At 33.6% G+C, this 23,693-nt stretch overlaps 1 protein-coding gene across 1 annotated transcript; it reads left to right on the forward strand.

Moving 5' to 3' along the window:
• The first annotated feature begins 575 nt into the window (after positions 1 to 575).
• Positions 576 to 15,091, forward strand: LOC104250128 (phototropin-1). Its single transcript, XM_009806690.2, has 25 exons — positions 576 to 1,054; positions 3,512 to 4,087; positions 4,262 to 4,436; positions 4,563 to 4,745; positions 6,642 to 6,733; positions 7,760 to 8,057; positions 8,201 to 8,444; positions 8,559 to 8,629; positions 9,176 to 9,282; positions 9,522 to 9,571; positions 9,684 to 9,788; positions 9,997 to 10,056; positions 10,147 to 10,236; positions 10,529 to 10,605; positions 11,132 to 11,216; positions 11,446 to 11,526; positions 11,849 to 11,952; positions 12,268 to 12,317; positions 12,764 to 12,870; positions 12,991 to 13,113; positions 13,348 to 13,399; positions 13,535 to 13,647; positions 13,775 to 13,915; positions 14,580 to 14,684; positions 14,769 to 15,091. The coding sequence occupies exons 2-24, from the start codon at positions 3,517 to 3,519 to the stop codon at positions 14,679 to 14,681; spliced, it is 3,081 nt and encodes a 1,026-aa protein (XP_009804992.2). The 5' UTR covers positions 576 to 1,054; positions 3,512 to 3,516; the 3' UTR covers positions 14,682 to 14,684; positions 14,769 to 15,091.
• The last annotated feature ends 8,602 nt before the right edge of the window (positions 15,092 to 23,693 follow it).

Below are 23,693 nucleotides of genomic sequence, written 5' to 3' on the forward strand. Positions count from 1 at the left end.
AGTATGTATTATTCCACCACAATCCTGGTTGGTGACCGTGTCCTTACAATAAAAGTACATGGCACCAAAAGGGTCTAACCTTTTATTTATCCAACAATTGAGAGACAAACATGAGAGTATATGTAGTGAAACTGGGTGAGTAGCCCAGCCAGCTAAGCTTACTTCCGGGGGGGGGGGGGTCTCCAACTGCAAGAACGATAGAGAACAAGAAAGTTGCATCTGCCCCCATCCTAACATGTGCTTAAGTTCAATAAAGTGTAAAAAAAATATTTACAAATTATAGCATTGTATATCAGATTACTTATAAGGTAATTATGAGTAAATTTTTATGATAAGATTAAGTATTAACATGATTAAAATGGTAACTTAACCTAGCTACCATCGGGGGTGTAAAAAAATTAATATATAACTTAAATCCAAATGATATTCACATGAGTAGGGTACAATATCTTCATTCTCTTTTCCTTTTAAAATCTTTTGTCGCCAAGTAGTAGATACATTTCAAATCCCAGTCTGTCAAAAATATCAAAGCCCACAACTCATCAGTGTAATAAGCAGTACAAGTGAGAGACTGATATATACATATACTAGTACTTAGAGACAGATAGAAAGGAAGAAAGAAAGAAAGAATTTATAAACAGAAACAAGATTTGGAAGCTAGAAAATTGATGTAAAAAGTGTGTTTGTATTGGGTTGATGATTGGAGTGAAGACATAGGGATGAGTGTCTAAGCATGTGAATTTGAGGTGTAAAGGCATGGGAAGCCAATATTTCAAGACAATCATTCTCCCTTCTTGCTTTTCTTTTTAATTACCCTGATCTTCTTAGCCTTTTCTGCTAGTAAAAATTGTTCCCATTTCGATATAGATCTTTTTGTCGAACCCATCATTTATCTCTTCCATTATACTATATGCTTTTAAATCATTTGAGAAACTTCTTTATTTATAAGATCAGCTTCTGTGTAAAGGCTGCATACACTTTAATATCTACTTACTTAACTCTCTGGTTACTCCTGCAATCAAGGCAAAAGCTCAGTATCCCACTTTCTATTCAGGTATGTACACTCTCTTGACAATATTTAGTGATCATTGTGTACTCTGATCAATTTTGATGTTATAGATAAAATACACAGTTTTTTTTTCTATTATATATGTTCATCTAATACATTGGATCAAATCTTTTGAACCACTTTTCCTAACTGCATGCATGCTTTAATTTCTTTTCGATTAATCCAAATGGTCGCCCACCTAATTTGTTAAATTAAAAACAGTTGAAGGATATATAGTATATATATGTATTGTATAATATATGTATAACTGTGTATAATTTATGTATACCGACTAAAAAAGTAAATATTAAATTTGATCGGCTATTGTTAATGTGTATATTTCACATCTCATCAAAGCTTAAACATACTTGATTATGAACAGTACTATATCGCTATGGCCCTCGTTTAGCCCTTCTTTGGTTTAGGGTTAATTTGGACTGGACTAACAACTTGTTTGGATGGTTGTGATCTGTTCTGTTGTATTGAAGCGTATTGTTATTTTATAAATATAATATTTGTTTTGATTCACTTAAATTTTATTTTATTATATCGTTAAATTTGTTGTTACGTAACAACGAAAAAACCACTTTAGTAACGACCAATTAGATGGGATCACGTCATTACCTTTTTTTTTCCCAAACTTGCCCCTTTTTATTATTAAATAATCCTATTTTATCTGGTATATCCTACCTTTTTATATAATAATTCGATCTTGTGTTTTACTTTCTTTTGCAAGTTTATTCTTCGTATTATTAGTGCATGAAATCATGAAATAATGGCAAACAATACAATTTGTAGCGAAAATACGTATTGTCCAAATAGCTTTGTTCTTTATATATCTTTGCTGGACTCATGCATTTATAATAACTTTGATGAAAGCTAACAAGAGCTAATATATTCTATCTTCTACACAAAAACTCCAATTATTTAAAGAGTAATCCGGTACATTAAGCTCTCGCGCAGGGGCCGAATCACAAATAATCTATTATACACAATCTTATCATGTATTTCTACAAAAGACTATTTCCACCATTCGAACCCATAACCTCTTTATCATATGATTTAAGATTAGAAGTAAGATTTTTTGGCAAGCAATAAACAATTTTTTTTAATAACAATTGAGGTTAATATTCGTCTAATGTCGTTGTCAAGATAGAACGTGGTAGGGTTAGAGTGCTTTAAATAGCTAACTACTGGACATGTAATAAAAGTTGGAACTAAGTTGTGAATTGTGATTTTTTTAGCAACTTTTAGCTGTTTTTATAATCTTATTTTTGGACTCTTTTGGTGAATATCCTGATCTACCCTTCATTGACAAAACTACCCCTTTAAATATGAGGTTCTCAAGTGTTCTTTCCATGTTGGGAACTTTAGTGAACACATACTATTTAAAAGTTAGCAATTAAATTTCCTATTCCACCCTTATCTATGTCTCTATTCACCTCAAATCTCATCCTAGTGTGATCCTTGTTTGTGTCTTGTTATTGTCATACGTACAACACTTACAAATTTTCATTTTCAAGCTTCTAAGTCTTGCCCTTTTCAGTCATCTGCCCCCACGGGCCATTCTACTGTTATTAAGTATTACTCCTATCTCCTTAGCTACAATGACTTGTAATCTGACAAATTTCAATAGTTGAAAATTCTTTAATTTTGACATTTATGTTTTGTCCTTATTCCTTATTTACACTCTCTTATATCAATGACATAACATGTAAGTTCACAACAATAAAAAATATTTTTTGGTATATTTGATTTTTATATTTAGTTTGTGTCAAAAGTCTTTATTTTTATTAACCTTCGTATACAGTCACATATAAATATAAAATAGAACAGAGAGATAAGATATATTTGTGAAATCATCATCTATTTGATGAATGGAATGAATCCCACGTCGGACTGGGATGAGATTATCTCTGATCTCTTTATAAGGTTCGGACAATCCTCTTCCCTTTAGCTAGCTTTTGGCGTATAAGTTAGGTCCAATGCTTATCTTAACAACTATCATGACACTTTTGTACCTACCACAAATGTACAAGTTGATTTAATTGTTATTTTAAATTTTATACACTGATAGAATACTTAATTACTCTATGCATTCTAATTTATATGACACATTTTTTTTAATCTATTCCAAAAATATTGACACAGTTATATATTTAAAAGCTTTTTAATTTTAAACTTTCTATTTAACCCTTAATAACATCATGACATAGTTTTAGACTACATAATATTTTTGGTACGTGCCCGAAATTGTTTCTTTTCTTATTAAACTTTGCGTCCAATCAAGTTGTGACGATATAAAATATAAAATGGAGGAGTAAATACTACTCATAATACCACTATATGCTTGTGTAAATGAGCTAAGACTTAGATAAATATCATGTACATATAAAGATCATAGTGAGTATACATATATATCACCGATACAGACATGAGAAATAGAGTTATTATTATACGCAGAGAACATGGAACAACAGCAAAACAAGCAATCTCCTCCTCTTATACCACCACTCCCCAGAGATCCAAGAGGCTCACTAGAAGTATTCAACCCATCAACTTACTCTATTTTCCGGCCAAAAAATCCAGTTTTCCGATCATCACAGCCGTCGTGGAAAAATAATTGGGCCGAGTCCGAGCCCGAGCCCATTAAAAGAAGCAGCAGCATCCCTGAAACAGAAGAAGAATCAGAGCCTATAGTATCCAGTAATAATGATATTAAAGAGGAAACTACTGCCACGTCATGGATGGCAATCAAAGACCCAATTATTACTCCAATTTCAACGTCGCACTTGGCTTCTCCGATTACTCAGACGGCAATTTCGCCGGCGGCAGCGGCGGCGGTGAATGAAAATGGAGCTGCTGCTCAGAGAGCGGCGGAGTGGGGACTGGTGCTGAAAACTGATGATGAAACTGGGAAGTTAAAAGGAGTTAAAGTTCGAAATTCTGGAGATGATCCTAATGGTAAAGCTGAGAATTCTAGAAGGAACTCCGGTAACTCTATTCGGAGTTCCGGCGAGTTTTCTGACGATGGAGCTGGTAAGCATTGTTACACGAATTTAACAAATTACACTATCAGTATATACATACAAGCTCATTTTATTTACTTTATTTTTTATGTTGTCAATCTAAGTATAAATTTATCAACCATATAACCTTACGTAAAATTTAGTTCTTTTTTAAAATATGATCAGTTCCTGAACTGAAATTCAGGTAAAGAGAGGGGTTTTCCAAGGGTTTCAGAGGATTTGAGAGATGCCTTATCAACATTTCAACAAACATTTGTGGTGTCGGATGCAACAAAACCCGATTACCCGATTTTATATGCAAGTGCTGGATTTTTCAAAATGACTGGTTATACATCAAAGGAGGTTATAGGCAGGAATTGGTAATAATCATATACTTACGATATACTTTGGTTTATATTTTTTATTTGACAATGTCATAAAGGTTATTTCAGGAAAATAACAATATATGACAATTTTTGTTGGTTTTATTGTTGGGTCGCGTCTAGTCGGTTCATGCAGGGTTCGGATACGGATCCTGAGGATGTGGCCAAGATCCGAGAAGCATTGCAATCGGGTTCGACTTATTGTGGAAGATTACTCAATTACAAAAAGGATGGGACCCCCTTTTGGAATCTCCTCACAATTGCACCTATCAAAGATGAGGCTGGCAAAGTTCTCAAATTCATTGGGTAAAAGTCTAATCAATTTTTGTTATTTACCTTAATTAATGATTACTACGGATACATGTGTGATTACTGATGACGTAAAAAATATTTACTCCAACATTTGCTCGGTTCTAGGTTATGAAACCATTTTTTTACTCTATTTTCCAGGTTATCAACCCATTTTTACGTACAAATTTTGCTACAATTGATTTTGAAATTATATATATATATCATCGTCAACGGCTAGTTGAGAGTACATACTTACATCAGTGACGGATCCGGAATTATAGGTCACGAATACTTCACTTATTTTAGTTTAAATTCTACTAGTCAAACATGATCATAGTGGCTGCTTATGGTCAATTACTGAATCTTTTAGGTATTATCTATGGATATATTACATAATTTGGCCAAAGTCAATGACTGTTTCAGCACTCATGCCTCCTACGGTAGATCCGCCATTGACTTACATTTGGTAAATTTACATAATGTTAAGATGAAAATATCATACACTACCAATAGATATGATAGGACGGATGTAACCTCTCAACCCTTGACTGAAAGATTCGAGTTCAAGTTCTCGGATGAAATTCTTAATACAGAGTGTTTCCCTTTAATGAACCCTACGCTGCCCTAATATAAATTAGTCGAGCAGTAATTTGGAGAACGATATACTTGAATAATTGTTCAAAATTTAAATGTGAAAAACTATAGTAAGTAATGGGGATGTTGTGGCAATGTATTTTTGTTCCCTTATCTCTTCAATAATTCTTGATTTTCTTTGGTAACCAGCTGGACCCCTGTCCTCACCTTATCCATGGCCATCGGAATTGAAAAGATTCAATACATGATTAAGATGGAAGATAGTAGTGGGCCTTAAATATAAAGCTTTGTTCTGGACTGTTTGGATTGGGCTACATTTTCTTGATATGATAATAGGGAACCAAAATATGCATAAAGCCCCACTAGACTATTGCCATTGCATCCTTTTTACTTGTCAATTTTTGGAGTCATTCTCATGCACTCACAGAACTTGTGGTGGGCTTAATGGTGTGGTCCAATTTTATTGGAAAAATGATACTGTATAGTTACTGTAAAAATAATAGTCGAAAAATGTATAAAATTTGTGTATTTTTTTGTATATATATACATTCTGTATGTTATATACAAAACTTATACAAATTTTACACTTTTTCGGCTATCAAATGTAAATAGTTTCTGGCGCGGCTAAAAGTGATAATACCCCAATTTTATTGTGGTTTTTAGAGTTTAATTTTCCACATGCAAAATTCCTGAGATTGAGCGATAGCAAACTCATGAAGTTGCTACTTTACTTTAGAAAAACTACTACAACAACAACATATTTAATGCAATTCCACAAGTAGGATCTGCGGAGAGTAGAAAATACACAGCCTTACTTTTGCCTTGTGCAGGTAGAGAGATTATTTCTGATAGATTCTCGGCTTAAAACTATAGAAAAAGTATTTAAAGATTTATTCTAAAATAAAGTCATTAAAAAGGTAAAATTATGCAATCGTTCGTGAATTGATGAAGTCTCAAAGACTCAAACAAAATGAAATGAAAAAGGAAAGAGAAATCAGAAACATCCTCATTACATGGTATTAATCTATCCCTAGGAGTTAACGTAATGCCTAAATTGTTCATACATAGTTGCACCTTTACTTTTCTATTTTTCTTTTTTTTCTTTTAAGAGTTTCGAAGCTACCTACCAAGATTTATTATGACATCAAATTAATTTGTTAAGTAATGTACATTTCCCTACTTATATTGCTAAATAAAAATCTTTGAGATTTATGTTTTTTCCTCAAAATTGTGAAATTCAGGTGCGTGTCAATAAATATATCCAATAAATTATTATGTTCCTAAAATTTGGATTATGACAATATGAAAATTTGGCAGAATGCAAGTAGAAGTAAGCAAGCATACTGAAGGCGCAAAGGATAAGATGGTCCGACCAAATGGGCTTCCCGAATCATTGATACGCTACGACGGTATTATAGCTTTCTTCACCACTTTTTCCTATCTTGTACAATTACTTTGTACTAATGCATTTTTAACTTATAATTGACTTAATTAAGAGGCATTTGATTCATTTTATTTTAAAAGACAAATGTAGAAGTAGGCAACTAGGCATTATGAGAAACAACGCGGATGCTTATAGCCTGTTTGACCAAACTTCTAAAGTCAGCTTAAGTTTTTTTCTTAAAAATACTTTTCAAAAAATATACTTTTGGTAAGAAGTGTGTTTGGCAAATTAATTTAAAAATCACTTTTCAGTAGCAATTAGTATTTGAACAAACTTTTAAAAAGTGTTTCTGGTTAATTAGTATTTTTTTCTCAAAAGTTCTTTTTAAAAAGTGTTTTTTGGGAGAAACTAATTTTGTCTGCTTCTCAAAAACTTATTTTGTTTCTACTCAAAAATACTTTTTTCTTCTATAAGCTTGGCCAAACACCTCATGAACTGTGAATAAAAGATACTTTTTTTATTTTTTTTAAAAAAAATTATTTTTGGCTTAGAAAAGTTTGGCCAAACAGGCTATTAATTTGGTTTAACTTATAAGAAAATTACCTTCACAAAGACGAGGATGTTAATGTGATCAATCATTTTTATTAGTTTACTTTAATTGTTAGTTTAGGGAGGTTAATTAAGAGCATATCTTCTAGGTTGAGAAAGGCATGTTCTCAATTAGTAGTGAAGTTTGTTCACTAATTAAGTAAAAGTGTTTTAGAATATTTCTCTTGCTACCATGGAAATCTTTAAAGGAACTTGGAATCATAGGTGTAAAAAAACCTTTATTTTGTAGTAGTATAATAATTAAAAAAATTTAAAGCTCACTACATAATTGTAATTAGTATTTGTCTAGAGGCTTAGTTTCCACAGCACCCTTCCTAGAAGGTGGTTTTGGAATTAAGTGCTCTTTAGGTGTACTGATTTTGTTATAAATGGTAATATGTACCAAAAAAAAATTAAATTAAAATTTATGTATATTATATTATTATGGGGTTTTTGTTGGCAGCTCGTCAGAAGGAGATGGCTAGTAATTCAGTGACTGAGTTACTGGAAGTAATGAAAAAACCAAGGGCAAGAGCCTTAAGTGAATCGACAAATCGCCCTCTCTTGAGAAAGTCAGAAGGAGGTGGAACCGAACAAGACCGACAGGATATTATGGGCATCAGTAATAAACTAAATTTACAGAACAAAGCTCCAGCAAGAAGACATTCTCATGCTGGTACCAGAACAACCATGCAGATGGAGAAAATTAATGAAATCCCCGACAAGAAACCTAAAAAACCTAGTCGCCTCTCTTTCATCGGGTAATTAAATTCTTTTCCACAGTCAATATGTAGAACTTAAACTCTTTAAATTAAAGTGTAATCCTATGTTTATCATGCATGCATGCATACACGTTCATATAAATGTTAACATTACTTATTATATGTGGTGTAATTAAGTACAGGATTAAAAAGAAAGGTCGTTCTAGTACTACAACTGCTGATGATGATTTTGAGGCAAGAATGACTATGGATAATGATGACGACTATGACGACGATGATGAGAGCGATAATGATGGACGCCCTGATAGTGTTGATGATAAAGTGAGGAAGAAGGAAATGAGGAAAGGTATTGATTTAGCAACGACTCTTGAACGAATAGAGAAGAACTTTGTCATTACTGATCCAAGGCTGCCTGATAATCCCATTGTAAGACTTAATTTCTCTCTTTTTTATTCAAAATCAAAAGCATTTGGTGAGTTTTCTAGCTCCAAATTAATTATAAGTTTGTGTATGACGGTGAATTGTGTGTGGATAAATCAGATATTTGCATCGGATAGTTTCTTGGAGCTGACAGAGTACAGCCGTGAAGAAATCTTGGGTAGAAACTGCAGGTATTTATTTTCTTTTAATTTTGCCATGTCATTGACAATTATAAAGACCCAAAAAGCTAACTTAATGTATATAAATTATTAACTAAAGCTATTAAACCCGTAAAGTAAAAAGTAAAAATGTCCTCATTTTTTTTTTTAAAAAAAGAACCTATTTGAAGCACAGTCAGCATTTATTTTTTATTTAATGAATATATTTAAAAACTATCCAATATTTTATAGCCAAATTAAAATATTTTTAACTATCTGAAAAAATTATACTCCAGTAAAAGAGAGTGTAATACTAAGTGTAAATGCGGAAAATAGTGTTATTCTTACTTTAAATGATGGGGCATGAAACAACACGCAATCTCAAGAAAGAAGTTTGTTGATAATCATAATACTGCTTTTGGTTGGTGACACAGTGATGACAGTTGCTGGTGCACACTTATACCAAAGAAAAAGGGAAAACAGAAAAAGACCCAGAATTTTTGAGTTGATCAAAGTTTCGTATGTGTCTCACTCATACAAAATTTACTGATGTTTGGTTTTGAAATTGTTATACTATAGGTTTCTTCAAGGACCAGAAACTGATCCAGCTACTGTGAAGAAAATCAGACAAGCAATTGATAATCAAACTGATGTCACTGTTCAGCTCATTAACTACACTAAGACTGGTATGCTCTCAATAAACTTTCCATTCTTCCTCCCATTTTAGAAAGAGAAGTCAAACTTAAGATTTTCTTTTTGGATTTGAATTATATCTTGACAATGTAAAATCTTTTTACACCATCAGTGAACTTGTCATTAGTTATATAGGTTACTAATGAATGACATCATGAGAATTTTAGATTTTTTGGTCAGAAATGCAAAGTTTTTTATTGTTGAAGCAACTGATATTCCATATAAAATTCAGGCAAGAAGTTCTGGAATTTGTTCCACTTGCAGCCTATGCGTGATCAGAAGGTATGTGTATTCACATAGTTCCTGATGTCAAGATAAAAGTGCTGCTGCTCTAAAGGTATTGCACAAACACTTTTAAAAATCCTTATTCAATGGCTTTTGTGTGTATAAATAGGGAGAGGTACAATACTTCATCGGAGTGCAACTAGACGGGAGTCAGCATGTAGAGCCACTTCACAACAGTATTCCCGAAGACAAGGCAACAGAGAGTGCAAAGCTGGTCTCGTTTCTACTCTACTCTTCTTCAGTTGTCTTTATTTCACATAAGTTTTTGCTATGCTTTTCGCTTATGTCTCGTACTCTCGTAGATATGGCATATACAAATTTACTCATGAATGATCACTTTTTTATAATGTGTCAATATAATATTCAGTTTGACTGATGAGGCCTATCTTGTCAATAATGGTTTTCATTTGGCTCGTTTTCAGGTGAAAGAAACCGCTGAAAATGTTGATGACGCAGTTCGAGAACTTCCAGATGCCAATTCGGTAAATCCAAAATTTTGAACAAAAACTGTTTGAGATTATTTGTAGGTGTTGAATTATACAAGGCTCACAAACTGCTAAGCTGACCTGCAGAAACCAGAGGATTTATGGAGAAATCATTCAAAAGTTGTTCATGCAAAGCCTCATAGGAAGGACAGCCCATCTTGGCAAGCAATACAAAAGGTAAAAAGAAAGTTAGTTTACGCTCATCAATTGGCTTTCTATAGACAGGTATATATGTGCACATAGAAAATGCTTGCTCAGAACAGTGATAATATCTCAGTGTTACAGCATTCCTCCATTATGCAATATTATGTCTAGCTTTCTGAGTTTTTTAAATCATATGAAGATCAAAATGTCCCAATCATTTTGTCGGTATTGTGGAAACTCTGTAGAATAATTTTTGTTTCCACTGATTAATTTCAGCTTGAGGTTTTACCGCCTCTTTCATTACTGAGAGGCTTATGAAATGCAGGTTTTGGACAGTGGAGAACCCATAGGCTTGAAGCATTTCAAGCCAATCAAACCACTGGGATCTGGTGATACTGGCAGGTTGGTTTTACTAGTTCCACTTTCAAGTGGATCAAGTATTATAATATGCCACATATTGTTATCCGTTTCTCTGAATAAGTAAAACTGTAAAACAAAATACTGGGTCTGAGATTTGATTCAGTGGTATTTCAACTTACAAGTAAAATCTAATTTATATAATTTGCATGCCACAACTTTCCATCAGTAACACAATTATTAACTAATAATTGTGTCCTAAACTGTATAGGGAGTTTATTTTTGAAAATGATGCTAGTTCCAGCTTTGACCCCTGTCTAATTTCTGAATATAAAGAGATTAAACAAGATTCCACAAGAAGATAATTGTGGTGGCGCTCTGATTTGATATGCGAGAAAAGTTTCCATAATACTGCTATAAAGTTCTTAGATTTTGAATGAAGAGTATTGCTGATTTTCCTGGCTCCTAAATCTTTGTCTATAGAAACAAGTCAATGTCTGCCTTAAATTTTTATTTGAAGGGACTATTTATGTTCTCTTGGTTAACTGTGGTATAACTTGTTAATATGCAGCGTGCATTTAGTGGAACTGTGCGGAACTGGCCAATGTTTTGCTATGAAAGCAATGGATAAGAGCATAATGCTTAATCGAAACAAGGTAGGGATCTACATTGCAACATCCAACTTGTCGCTGTATCTTTAGTGATTGGAGATTTTTACTTATATTCCCGCCTTGTCATGGCATTTGCAAAGTTATGTGTTTGCATAGAATTTTTCTTGTGTTATGACCCCCGGCATCTTTGTGAAGGGATCATTTCGCTTTTTGGCTTCTTAGCTTAAATTCTCATTCTTCTATCTTGATAAGGATCATTTTATCTTTTCTACAGGTGCATAGAGCTTGTGCAGAACGAGAAATCCTAGATATGTTGGACCACCCTTTTCTTCCCGCACTCTATGCATCTTTTCAGGTTAGATACATAGAACTTGAAGAGAGGGAGCATTATTATTTAGTAGTAGTAACTTGAGAAAAATGTTATGAGTGCGAAATACAAATCACATATACACTTGAATCCTTCAAACTAAACTGTACTATAGCATGGGCATTTGATACTTGATGAATTCAATGAATCGATAATATCCACCTGAGTATACTTATGCCAACATATTCATTCTTTATTTTGATTTCGAGTGTGAAAAAGTTTAACCACCCTTATCACTTATTTCATAATCATCTCTTTTATTGCTCTTTCTTTTCTCAATTCTGATTTATTAAATATGTCTTTGTTTCAGACCAAAACCCATATTTGTCTGATAACTGATTACTACCCTGGTGGAGAGCTGTTCCTGCTTCTAGACAGACAACCAACAAAGGTGTTGAAGGAAGACGCCGCAAGGTAAACCAAATGTAAAAACAAATTTGAAGAACTAAACTGTCTACAGTTATACCTATCCGAGAAGCATTCTACAGAGTTTGTTGAGACTTTAATACTATCATATTCTCATGGTCTTTTAAACATTTATTAAAATATTTTTCATTTCGTCTGCTTCTTAGCCAATTTGAGTCACTTAGTTCCTGTGATCCCTATTTTTTTTTTCCTTTTTGTCTTCTTCATTAATATCTATAGGTGCCAATTTCGGTAGATAGACAATGTTACGCCAGCTTTGCTGCCCCGTTATCCGGTGATATTAAACTTTTTTGTTTTCCGCAGGTTCTATGCCGCTGAAGTAGTGGTGGCCCTGGAGTACCTTCACTGTCAAGGTATCCCTTATATCCACATGTTTCATATGTACAATCAGATTCTGAATCATAAATAAGTCTTTATTCATTCTTTTCTATTAGTCCAATCCTACTGATTTTTAGACTAGCATGATCAAACAATTACCTATACCTTATTAGCGATTTGCGATTGAGGAGAATTCATATTCATGAATCGACGTTTGATGTATCTATTTTTTACTTTACGTTCTTCCTTTAAAGCTATATGCACCATTCACTTTTACTTTAGTTGTACGGAATGGTTAGTGCTCGATACGAATATATATGGTGAGTGATCATTCAGTTATGTGGCAATGCTGCAGATGGCATACCGATCAGAGCAAAATCATAGTATATGTACTATTTATCACTTAAGTCTGCAACATATCCGAAGTCTGAAGAGTTGAAAAATCCATCTCCATATATCCTGAGTTATCTTCTGCCAACAGGTATAATTTACAGAGATCTGAAGCCTGAAAACGTCTTGCTACAGAGCGGTGGGCATATATCTTTGACGGATTTTGATCTTTCCTGTTTGACATCTTGCAAGCCACAGGTAAGCTTACTCCTAACTTTTGTCAAGTTCACCAAATCTCGTTTATTTTCATGAAGTGCCTTGGCAAACAAAATTAGTGACTAATGAATGCCAATACACTGTTTTTGGTGATTTGGACAGCTTTTACTTCCAGAAATCAACGAAAAGAAAAAGCATCAGAAAAGTCAACAGAATCCAATCTTCATGGCTGAACCTATGCGTGCATCAAATTCTTTTGTCGGAACTGAAGAGTACATAGCTCCGGTTAGACTTTTTCTTTTCCATTTAGTGTTTTATTTTGTAAGTTATTGCTGCTGGTTTTCTACGATCAATGCTTCTATTCTGAATATCACAAATTCTTATATGACTAACTGCAAGATTTTGCTCCAAAAATTTAGTCTTTTTTCTTCTACACTTTAAGTTTGTGTTATAAGTTAAGCTTTTATTCATTTATATCCTGTTCTTTAAATCATCTCTTTTTGCTTGTTTATCTCACAGGAAATTATAACTGGAGCAGGCCACACTAGCGCAGTGGATTGGTGGGCTCTTGGTAATTCTTTAGAATCCATTTGAACTTTTGAGTGCTTATATTTCCTGATCCTTCTGTCTTCATTTAGACCTTTTCACTCCATACTCCCTTCAGAAGTTTCTGCTATTTTTGACGAGCAAAATTGTCGCTTGGTAGGCATTCTTTTATACGAAATGCTGTATGGTTACACACCATTCAGGGGAAAGACAAGGCAAAAGACATTCTCAAACATATTACACAAGGATTTAAAATTCCCAGGAAGCATACAGGTATGATCTTTCAATCTAACGAATCAAATGCCTCAACGATAAGTAGAGACATTTCCTTTTGTGGGAGCGCCTTTTTTTTTCTTTCTGCCAATTGCTAAAGCTGTCTATTTCTTTTCTCCTTTTCCAGGTTAGTCTCCAAGGAAAGCAGTTCATGTATAGATTGTTGCATAGAGATCCCAAAAACAGGTTAGGATCCCGCGAAGGAGCAAACGAAATCAAGCAGCATCCATTCTTTCGAGGCGTGAATTGGGCATTAGTTCGATGCATGGTATTGTTATGAACTCTTTTCCTTTTAGCTTGTGAATCTTTCTTGTCTCATCATATGTTTGAATCCTGCTACCATTTCAAGTTATTTGTTGTGTGTCAAACATTCTTAAAATGGTACTATAAGTCAGATGATATACTTACTATTTACTGAAAAAAACCTGTGAAGAATCTAAATCAACTGATCATATACAGCAGTGACAGTTAGGGACGCAGCGGATGTCGGACAGAATTAGTGAGTTCAACTGAATCCATTGCCTTCGGGCTCGAATTGTGTATATATACAAAAAAACAATTTAAAATATAGACATCTATTAAGATTTCACTCATTCTGAACATACTGACTCTAGATCTTGGATTCAACTTAGACGGAGAACTATATTTATGTGTGTGTATACAGAAATGGATCCAAAATTTGAAGTATGTGGTTTCCGAACTTGCCACCGAATTCATAGTCTTAGTTACTTCTCAATTAAATATTCATACTTATTTAAAAGATTTCTTGATATAAATATAAGGTATAAGTAAAAGCTATTGGATTCGTCCGAACTTGTAACTAATGGTCTATGTCCGCCCCTATGTGTATGTCATAGGATGTTTTTACTCTTTCATATTGTGTGTATATTTCATCCAAAGACTTGAGAATAACACGTGAAAGAACTCTTCAGAACCCTCCAAAACTAGATGCTCCTCATTTGGGAACTGAAGCTGAGAAAGAGGCAAAAGACATCAACCCTGAGATGGAGGATTTACAAACAAATGTTTTCTAAAAGGTATTAGTATTTCTTTTTCTCATAATTCATTTATTCTACATTAATATAGTTGGAGAATATAACATATTATTAAATCTGCTGCAGAAATGAAAATATTTATATTCCAACCATATCAAGATTCAACTGAGTGGAGAAAAGTGGTCCTCAGATCCTCCCTGCAACAGTGACTAGTTAATCTTTTTTGTAAAGAAAATGATGGTTCTTCATTTTGTTTTTTTTTTTGTTTTTTATTTTTATTTTTATGGTTCTTGATTTGTGCTTTTGTTTTTGTATGCATAATTTGGTGTCTTGTAATCCCGCTTCATGAATTCTTCAGTAGATGTTAAGATAAATTAATCTGTTAAGTCTAGTTTTCTTAATTTAACTCATTATTTATTCTATCAAATATCATCCCATTATTTTTCTAATTACATTTCGGATTATACAATATAATAGGCTGACACCATAAATGTCAGATATTGAAAGATGCTTTTTGTTTGTTGGTGGATCCCCCCCCCCTCCCCCCGACCCACCATTAAGTGCAAGTTATTTTTTTTTTTTTGAGTAAATAAAGACATTTTATTAAAAACGTAGTACTTACTTAGTAGTTATTACAACATGAGATTTGTCTAGGCCATAAAGTGCCTATCCCATTTCTATCAAAAACTGGAATAGCAAAAATAGGCGGATAATAGTACAACATTAAATTAACAAAAGAGTCCAAGCTGCATCCGTTCTTGGCTAAGGTGTCCGCTACTCCATTAGCTTCTCTGAATGCATGCTTCAAAGTTGGCGTACCCGCCTAAGATAATAGGAACCTGCAATCATCAATAATATTTTGATAAAGACAATTATCATTTAGTGCAAGCTGAGACTACCTCAATCTATGGTATATGTATTCTTCAGTTGTGTTGATATCTTTGTTAAACTGGAGTGATAGGAGTAATATTTCTTCCAAGTTTTTAAAATACACTTAAAAACATACAAAAATATCTTAACATAAATGACGACTTTTGTGAGTTACTTAGTGGTACTGTTGACACAGTATTGATTTTGTGTTTGAATGGAAGGCTCTCCTTCCCGCTATCGAGTCAAGTAATTCGCTATCAGAAATTTATTGTTCTATTTCCTTACCTGATTAGAAAAAAACAAATCGTGCTTCTAATAGAGAGTTTTTTTTCCTTACCTCTATCAAATAGTAATTATACACAAATAGTTATGCATGAACGAGTCTATAGTAATAGTACTATACAGAAAACCTTGGCCTTTTGAGAGAGTGAAATATGAAATTGACAGATTTAAATATGCTCTCCAATTAACTACGTGATAGTTAGACGTCACCATATCTTGAATTTGACGGCATATACATTACTCCATTGTTAGAACCCTCGTAGAAGGGGAACATTAAACTGCAGACATAATTAATCCTTTGTCTAATTTACTGGTCCAATACATTTTTTTCTAATCTTTTTTAGGTACTTAATCTTTTACCAATTTTTTTACGCCTATATTAAACTTAAAGCCAGAAAAGTTCTTGAAGAGAGTATGGAAAACCTATAATATAAACAATGAAAGCAACAAAGAATTAAGGACTTAAAATTCTATAGCTAAATTCTTCCGGATCGACCCAATTGGTACGAAAGTTGCAAGATGGAAAAATTACAAAAAATTACGACTTATTTGAATAACCAGGTGACCTACCAATTGTAGAAATATGATTTCTGGCAAGCAATGAGAAAATACAAACGTTATTTGTTGATGGAACATGATCTTTTTTTGAAATTTTTGTTCAAGTTTCCAAAAACTGATTTAGGGTAGTTTTTTTCTTCCACTTCAAATAAAATGTATGTCCAAACACAATTTCAACTTTCAAAAATTACTTTTCAACATAAATTTTAAAAACTCTTTTTTTTAAAAAAAATTTTTGTTCAAGTTTCCACAAACTGATTTAGGGTAGTTTTTTTCTTCCATTTCAAATAAAATGTATGTCCAAACACAATTTCAACTTTCAAAAATTACTTTCAACACAAATTTTAAAAACTCTTTTTTCGAGTTTCAATTAAATCTATGTTAAAACGCTAGCAAAGTATATCATGTATTTAGTGTGTTTCATTGTGCACCATAAGAGAAGGCAGCACTTGGAATTGTAGTTATTGCAACTTCACATATATGATACATATGTCACATCAATTCTAATAAAGTCACTCTTCTCCTACCTTTTCCTTTCCATTACTGTTCACAGACTTACCGCATTTGAGGAAAAAAAGGTAAAAAACTAAAGAAAACAATCACAAAAAGGCATAAACCCTGTCAGCACGAGACTTCTCAGGCTGAAGTACCTTTCTTTTCTTGGTAAATTACTTTATTAAAAATCAATATATAATTGTTTGTGTTGTGTAAAAGTACACACCTTATATATACTAGACTAGAAATTTTCATACTTACTGATGAATTCAAAAAATATTTCATAATTTACAACTTTTAACTGAATAACATATTCTACAACAAAAATATAGTACATCAAATACGGTAGATTTCCTACAAATTAGGAAACTGATTCTAAATATACCATAATAGTGCAGTCTCCAACTAAAATCAAACACCCAAAAATAAGAGACTAACCTTATTTAAGGTAAGAGAAAGAAAATCAATATAAAATACAATCAATTATTTCCTAAACAATCTCCTTCTCTTTTGGCCTTTCTAAGCTACAATCCTTGCATGTTTTTTTCCACAGGCTAAAATAAATTTCATTCATTTTATTCAAAAATGTGGTATTGATGGCATATTGGCTTTGACCAAACTTTACTTTTCAATTTGTTTTTTGTTTCTTTGCAAGTACCTCAGCTATGAGTCTATATATACACTTTACTTTTCAATATATATAAGCGCACACACAAACACAATATTTATATACCTTTTAGTATTAATTTGGAATAATGTTCAACGCATATTATTTATATTATGTACGTATAATATAGTTAATATATGTTATCAATATATGTTTTACATTTGGAGTAATATATAACATAATCTATTTACATACATAATATATATCATTTATATTAGTACTAATATATCACATTTATTATTTATATTTGTACATTATACCAAATATATATTATTAGTATACTATATATATTATATATTGTGAGCACGTGATTTTTGCCTCACAAGAATTACTCCAAAAGAAATCATAAATAATTTTTCTTTGTATACGATTTTGAATTTTTCGTGGCATTTTATCAGTACATATTTATTTTATTCTAATTAAAGAAAAATACAGAAAAATAGTAATATAGGTACATGTGCATTTTCATAATTAATTAATCATTGGTTTATATAAAAGGATAAAATAAAATAAAAATATATTTAGGAATTAAATAAACCATAGTTGGTTTTAAAAGAAGAAAATATGCATTTAAAGTGTGCCATCGTGTGATTTTATTTTTTAAATATTTTTACTTGTGTGATAATTGTTGATAAGAGTTAATATTTTGTAGTTTGATTTTGGTTTTATATTTTTTTTTTTAGAATTTTTGTTAAAGTGTTAATTAAAAGAAGAAAATGAAAAGAATTAAAAACATAGGGCCAATCAGATCTGGGCCAAAAAAAAACTTTAAACCAAAAATCAGACCCAAAACTTTCTCTATACCCGGCCAAATCCAGTCCACCTGCAGCCAATCCAAACGACGCCGTATTGGCACTTTCCATCTGGACCGTCGATCAAGACGATCTAACGGTCCAGTTCAATTCTCTTGTTAAACCAAATGACGTCGTATGGCTGTATTTGATCAGGACCGTTCATCGTTGTTGATCCAATGGCTCCCAGGATTTCCCTCCTGACCCGACCCATCCCCATCTGAGACCGACCCAATCCCCACTAAACCAAAACGGCATTGTTCCCTTAAGTGAAGAGATGCTGGCTATCAATCTCACCTGATCCAACGGCCAGGATCCATCCACCCCTCCCCTATATAAGCTTAATCTTCTACCCCAGCCCCCCCCAAACCAAACACCCCCCTTTCCCTGTTCATCGTCTCCTTCAGAGACCAAGCATAACCCCACCGTCAACCACCGTGCACCGCCCACCGGAAATCGCCTCACGGCGGTTCCGGTGGTCCAAACGACCCCATCTTTACACCATAGCTTCCCCTCGACCTCCCCTTTCCAAATCTGTAGCCTATATCCTTCGAATCAGGCCCCAACATCTCGAATCTTCGATCAAAGTTTGGTCTGAAAACCCAACTTTCTCCGATGGCTTCCAAATCAACACCATAGCTTCTCCTGACCACCCTCACCATGGATCTAACAATCGTTTGTTTCAAATCTTCCTAAAACTCCTCGAATCTTCTTTTGAAGGTTCGAGCCGAACATGAACTTGCCAGATTTGTTTCAGATTCATACTAGGTGACCCCCAAACTTCCTTCACCCCTAAACCACTCTTGATTCCCTTCAAATCTGCCCAGAAATGATCAAACCCTAAATCCGAGAAAAAATGGAACCCTAAAATTCCAAATCATGGAATTTGTCCGATTAAATGAAGGTTTGGGGTCTAATGGACCTTAATCGAAGTATTCTCAAATTAGAATACTTTGATTCAGGTCCGTTCGACCTCAATAAGGTTCAAACCGATTCAAGATTAGGACATATTTTGGGTTTGAAGATTCAGAAGTATTTTCCCTGTTTTTCTTTTGTACTCTATGTATGTATTATTGCCTATTGTAGTAATCTGTATAATCTTCCTATTTTTTTTACTTAATTCTGTATCATATCCACTAGACCCGTTTATTCGATCAAATTCTAGCATTGTTTCTGTTTGTTGTAATTGCTATGAGTTACAATGTGTGTAATCGATTTAATTAAGTTCGTCGATTAGTTATTTTATTATAAGTCCATGTTCCTGTTATTGTTGATTGAAACAGCCTATTTGTTTATTTTGTATTGACTGTTATCGTTTGTTTTAGGTAGTCAGTTAAATTAGTTCTCGTCAATTAATGCACTCTTGTTTGTTAAAACAGAAAGTTTGTCAAACGTTGTTGTGTATATTTGATCCGTGGCCATTTGGTTTCAGGACATTGTCATCCTAATGACAATGAACTTGCATTCCTGATGTTTGCATTCATGTGCATATTGATTAATTATTTCAGTTTCAGTTTTAAGGATTTTGTTAAGTTCTATGTTGTGATTAAGTCTAGATTGATTTAATTCCAAGTTCATTTGTTCCAATTAATTTCTAACCTTAATCCTTCAGTAATCAGAAATAAGTTTGGTTAAAGTTGAAAGTCAGTTTTAATTTCAAATCTTTGTTAAAGATGAAAATAGATTTCAGATTTAAAAGGTTGTAATGCAGTAGTGTTTGTGTTAAAAGGGCAGTAATATTAAGGACTTTCAGGGGCAATTTGGGATTGAAACAGTTAAGTTCTTATTTTAGTATTAGTGCTTTATTAATGGGGTTATTAATTAATACATTAGTGGGGGACAACAGGAAATTGGGAGTTTGATTAATTGAAAATGCAGACTTAGTGCCATTTGAGTGGAGAAATCTGTTTTTGAAAAGAAAAAAGGGGTCGGGCACTAATCTGGAAAGGGGGGGGGGGCAGATTTATATAAAAAGGGGTTGCTCACTGATTTTAAGGGGGCAGACTAGAAAAGAGAGAAAAAATCTGGAAAAAAAATACTGGAAAAGAAAGGAAAAATTTAGAAAGTAAAAATCAGAACTTTTGCACTAAGAGTTAGAGTGTTAAGGCTGAACTTTTACATTAAGAGTTTCAGGCTGCTTTTCTTGAGTGTTTAACAAATCAGAAGACTGTGTCCTTACATCTGTCTGTGTTTCATTTTGGTACTGTTGGTTTTCAGTTTTAGTATTTCCTGGACTTACTGGTTGTTGTTGTACTGCTGTGTTGCTGTGTATGCTACTGCTGCTTTCTGCACTGATCCTCCTCTTCTTCTCTTTGTTTTTCAAATACCAGGTACACAAATTGATACACTGGTTCTTGTAGGTTAAAACTTGAAGCATGAATACAAAGAAGTGAAGAGTTGAAGTTTTAAATTCATTATAGTTGTTTATTTATTTGTATATGTATTAGAATACCTTTTTCATTAGAATCATGTAAGTGTTTATTTATGCATAACTGGACATGCCTTTTTGCAATAGTTTAGTAAGAAAACTTCCCATGTATGTTTAGTTAAAAGGATTGATGATATAGTAACTCTTGTTCTGTTACTTCAGTATTATCTGTTAAATAGCATATATCAAAAACATGTTAGGCCATTTAGATTATTATCAAACATTCAATAGTTATCTCATGAAACAAATGGCCTGTTTCGGAAATTGATAGGGACATTGTTTAATTAGATATAAATAGTTAATTTAATGCATGTAAATGGTTTAAAAAAAATATTAATACGATTTCCAAGTTCTTACATTCCAGTAGAACGCCACTTTAAATTTGAAGAAACTTGTTAATAAGATGATACCATTTTTTACAAGCTATGAATGTGTAGAAACCATTAACTAGCCCTATTGGATTAAGGATGCCCCGGGTCCAGTTTTACCTCACATACGTTGGATTTGGGCCCAATAAATGGCAAACGGATCGCCCTTATTGCATCATTTTCAGAATTAACAAATCGTATATGGATCTTAACTAATAACCCGCAAACATGTAAATAAATTAGGTATTTTTTCTTATTTTATTTTAGAGACGGACGGAAATAGAAAAACATAGTTACTATAGGACGATCCTTTTAGAATAAAAAAAAATGGAGGTGTGCCTCGCTATAGTAAATCACAAATTGCGGGGCCCTCAGTAAATATTTACTATAAAAATTGCTTAGAGTTCGGAATGGACCGTTTAGCAAACTTTCACGGCCCTACCCAAAGTAAGTGATGCGCTAGTTGCTTTAGGTGCGCCTTTAATAATTTGATTTTCTTAAAACTCGGGTGCACATTTATGTGACCCAAATCAAAATCTCAACAGAGTCGGAATATATCGATAACCACGGGTATATTGATGTGACGTGGTTCGAGATACATTTTCACGATGTTGCAATTCTCTATAAAATAATAATAACAATAAGGCGGTTAAAAGTTGAAATTGCTCTATAATTTTTGAACATGTATTAAAATCAGATATTTTAACCATTACAATAGTTTAAGCGACCGTGCTAGAACCACGAGATTCGGGGGTGCCTAACACCTTCCCTCGAGTCAACAGAATGCTTTACTTAGAATTTCTGGTTCGCAGACTTCATTTGGAAAGTCGAATATTTTCCTCGATACGGGATTAAATTGGTGACTTGGGACACCTTAAATCTCCCAAGTGGAGACTCTGAAAAAATAAATAAATCCCGTTTCGATTGTCCTTTAATTGGAAAAACTCCTTCACCCCTCGCGGGGACGGAAAAAGGAGGTGTGACAGCTCTGGCGACTATGCTGGGGATGAACCCAGAATCTCTGGTTCAGGGTTCAAAATTCGAGCTTAGATGTTTGAGCTTAATATGCAAAATGATGCTTTTTACTGCTTTGATATTATTTGAACTGTACATATAAACTGTGCTGAAGCCTTCTCTTCTTACCTCCGGGGATGTGCTTACTGGTTAAGACTCCCTACTCTGTTAGTGTCGTACCCAAACAAAAGAGGCTCGGAAAGTTTCTAAGCCGGCTGGCCTTTTGGTTCCCGGAAAGGAGCTCCTTCCTCAACTCGAGCTGTCCGCTCGGGTGCACTGTCTAGAACAAAGACCCAGGTTTTGAACATAGAATAACGTGACTTCATGCCGGATCCCTAGTAGGAACGCTTATTTGCATCATGTTGCATTTGACTTAGGGGACTCAACACAGGGTTTGGGTCTGTCTAGGACTAGCAACCTGAAATAGAAAAAGACCATCCTGCTGCATCCTGTGTGTTGTGCACATTTATTTGCTTTAGATCTGCATGCTGACCGACTTCTGAAATCAAAAATTTTTGAAAAAAAAATTTGTGAAAAAAAAGAAGAGAAAAAATAGCAGTGTAGGGAGATAACTACTTTTTAGAAAAATAAAACCAATGTCCGAGTAGTATCAAAACCCTGCCGAAATTTCGAAAAAAAAAACATGAAAATGTTTTTTTAGTTTAATGTGTTTGAAAAAAAAAAGTCTTGTTTACAAGTTTAGTTTATGTTGGGCGAACTACGCCGGTTTGATTCTCACAGGACGTGAGATACGTAGGCAACCCTCGTCGGGTCCAACCTCCCATTTTTGTAAAAAATTAATAAATAATAAAAATGTCAAAATTTTCATTTTTTCTGTCATAGAGTTGGGTGATGCTGTTTATATAAAAAATAGCCGAATATTCCCAAAAGGAACTCCGGAAGGCTGCCTTTGTATAAACGGCCACTTCTTATTTTTTATTTTGGTTAAATCACACAACCTTAAAATCTTCGTCCCTGAAGTGCTGAAAGGTCGTGTTCAGAAATTCTTTTTTAGGAAAAATGATCATATTTATTTTTAGTCGAATAAATTTTCGCTTGTTTAAATCTTATTAATAAATGTGCAGAATGAGCACGACTCAAAATGAACCTTTTTCAATCATGAATAAAATTCCCCTCCAATTGTGGCTATGGTGGAATGATTTAGGCAAAGAAGGGCATGACGAAATCAAGAAACATCTGAAAGGTCTCACGAGTTTGTTGGATATCAGGCCTCGAGGAGATATAATAAGGGCATTGGTCCCTCACTGGGACCCTACGCACAATGTCTTCCACTTATCGGACTTTGAACTTACCCCAACTTTAGAGGAAATAGCAGGGTACATCGGCAGTGCTGAGGTTCCATTGAGGCATAAATGCCTGGTTGCTCTAAGAGCCATAGCAGTACACCGGTTTTTGGACTCACTAAAGATAGTCAGAACAATCCATAACCCTGACTTGGCAAAAGGTTTTTGCACTATGAGTTTCATATACCAAAGATATGGTCACATAGGAGGATTCGACAAGCCAGAAAACAAGTTGTGCAGCAAAAGTAACCGTCGAAAGTGGGATGAACATAGA

This window comes from Nicotiana sylvestris, chromosome 11, assembly GCF_000393655.2.
Source record: "Nicotiana sylvestris chromosome 11, ASM39365v2, whole genome shotgun sequence".
Taxonomy (NCBI): Eukaryota; Viridiplantae; Streptophyta; class Magnoliopsida; order Solanales; family Solanaceae; genus Nicotiana; species Nicotiana sylvestris.

What these genes read in the sequence shown, in the direction of transcription:
- LOC104250128 (XM_009806690.2), top strand. Translation starts at nt 3,517, where the DNA reads ATGGAACAACAGCAAAACAAGCAATCTCCTCCTCTTATACCACCACTC. An exon ending in GAGGTTATAGGCAGGAATTG is followed by an intron (nt 4,437 to 4,562) that starts GTAATAATCATA and finishes GGTCGCGTCTAG; the next exon opens with TCGGTTCATGCAGGGTTCGG. An exon ending in AACTTCCAGATGCCAATTCG is followed by an intron (nt 10,057 to 10,146) that starts GTAAATCCAAAA and finishes GCTGACCTGCAG; the next exon opens with AAACCAGAGGATTTATGGAG.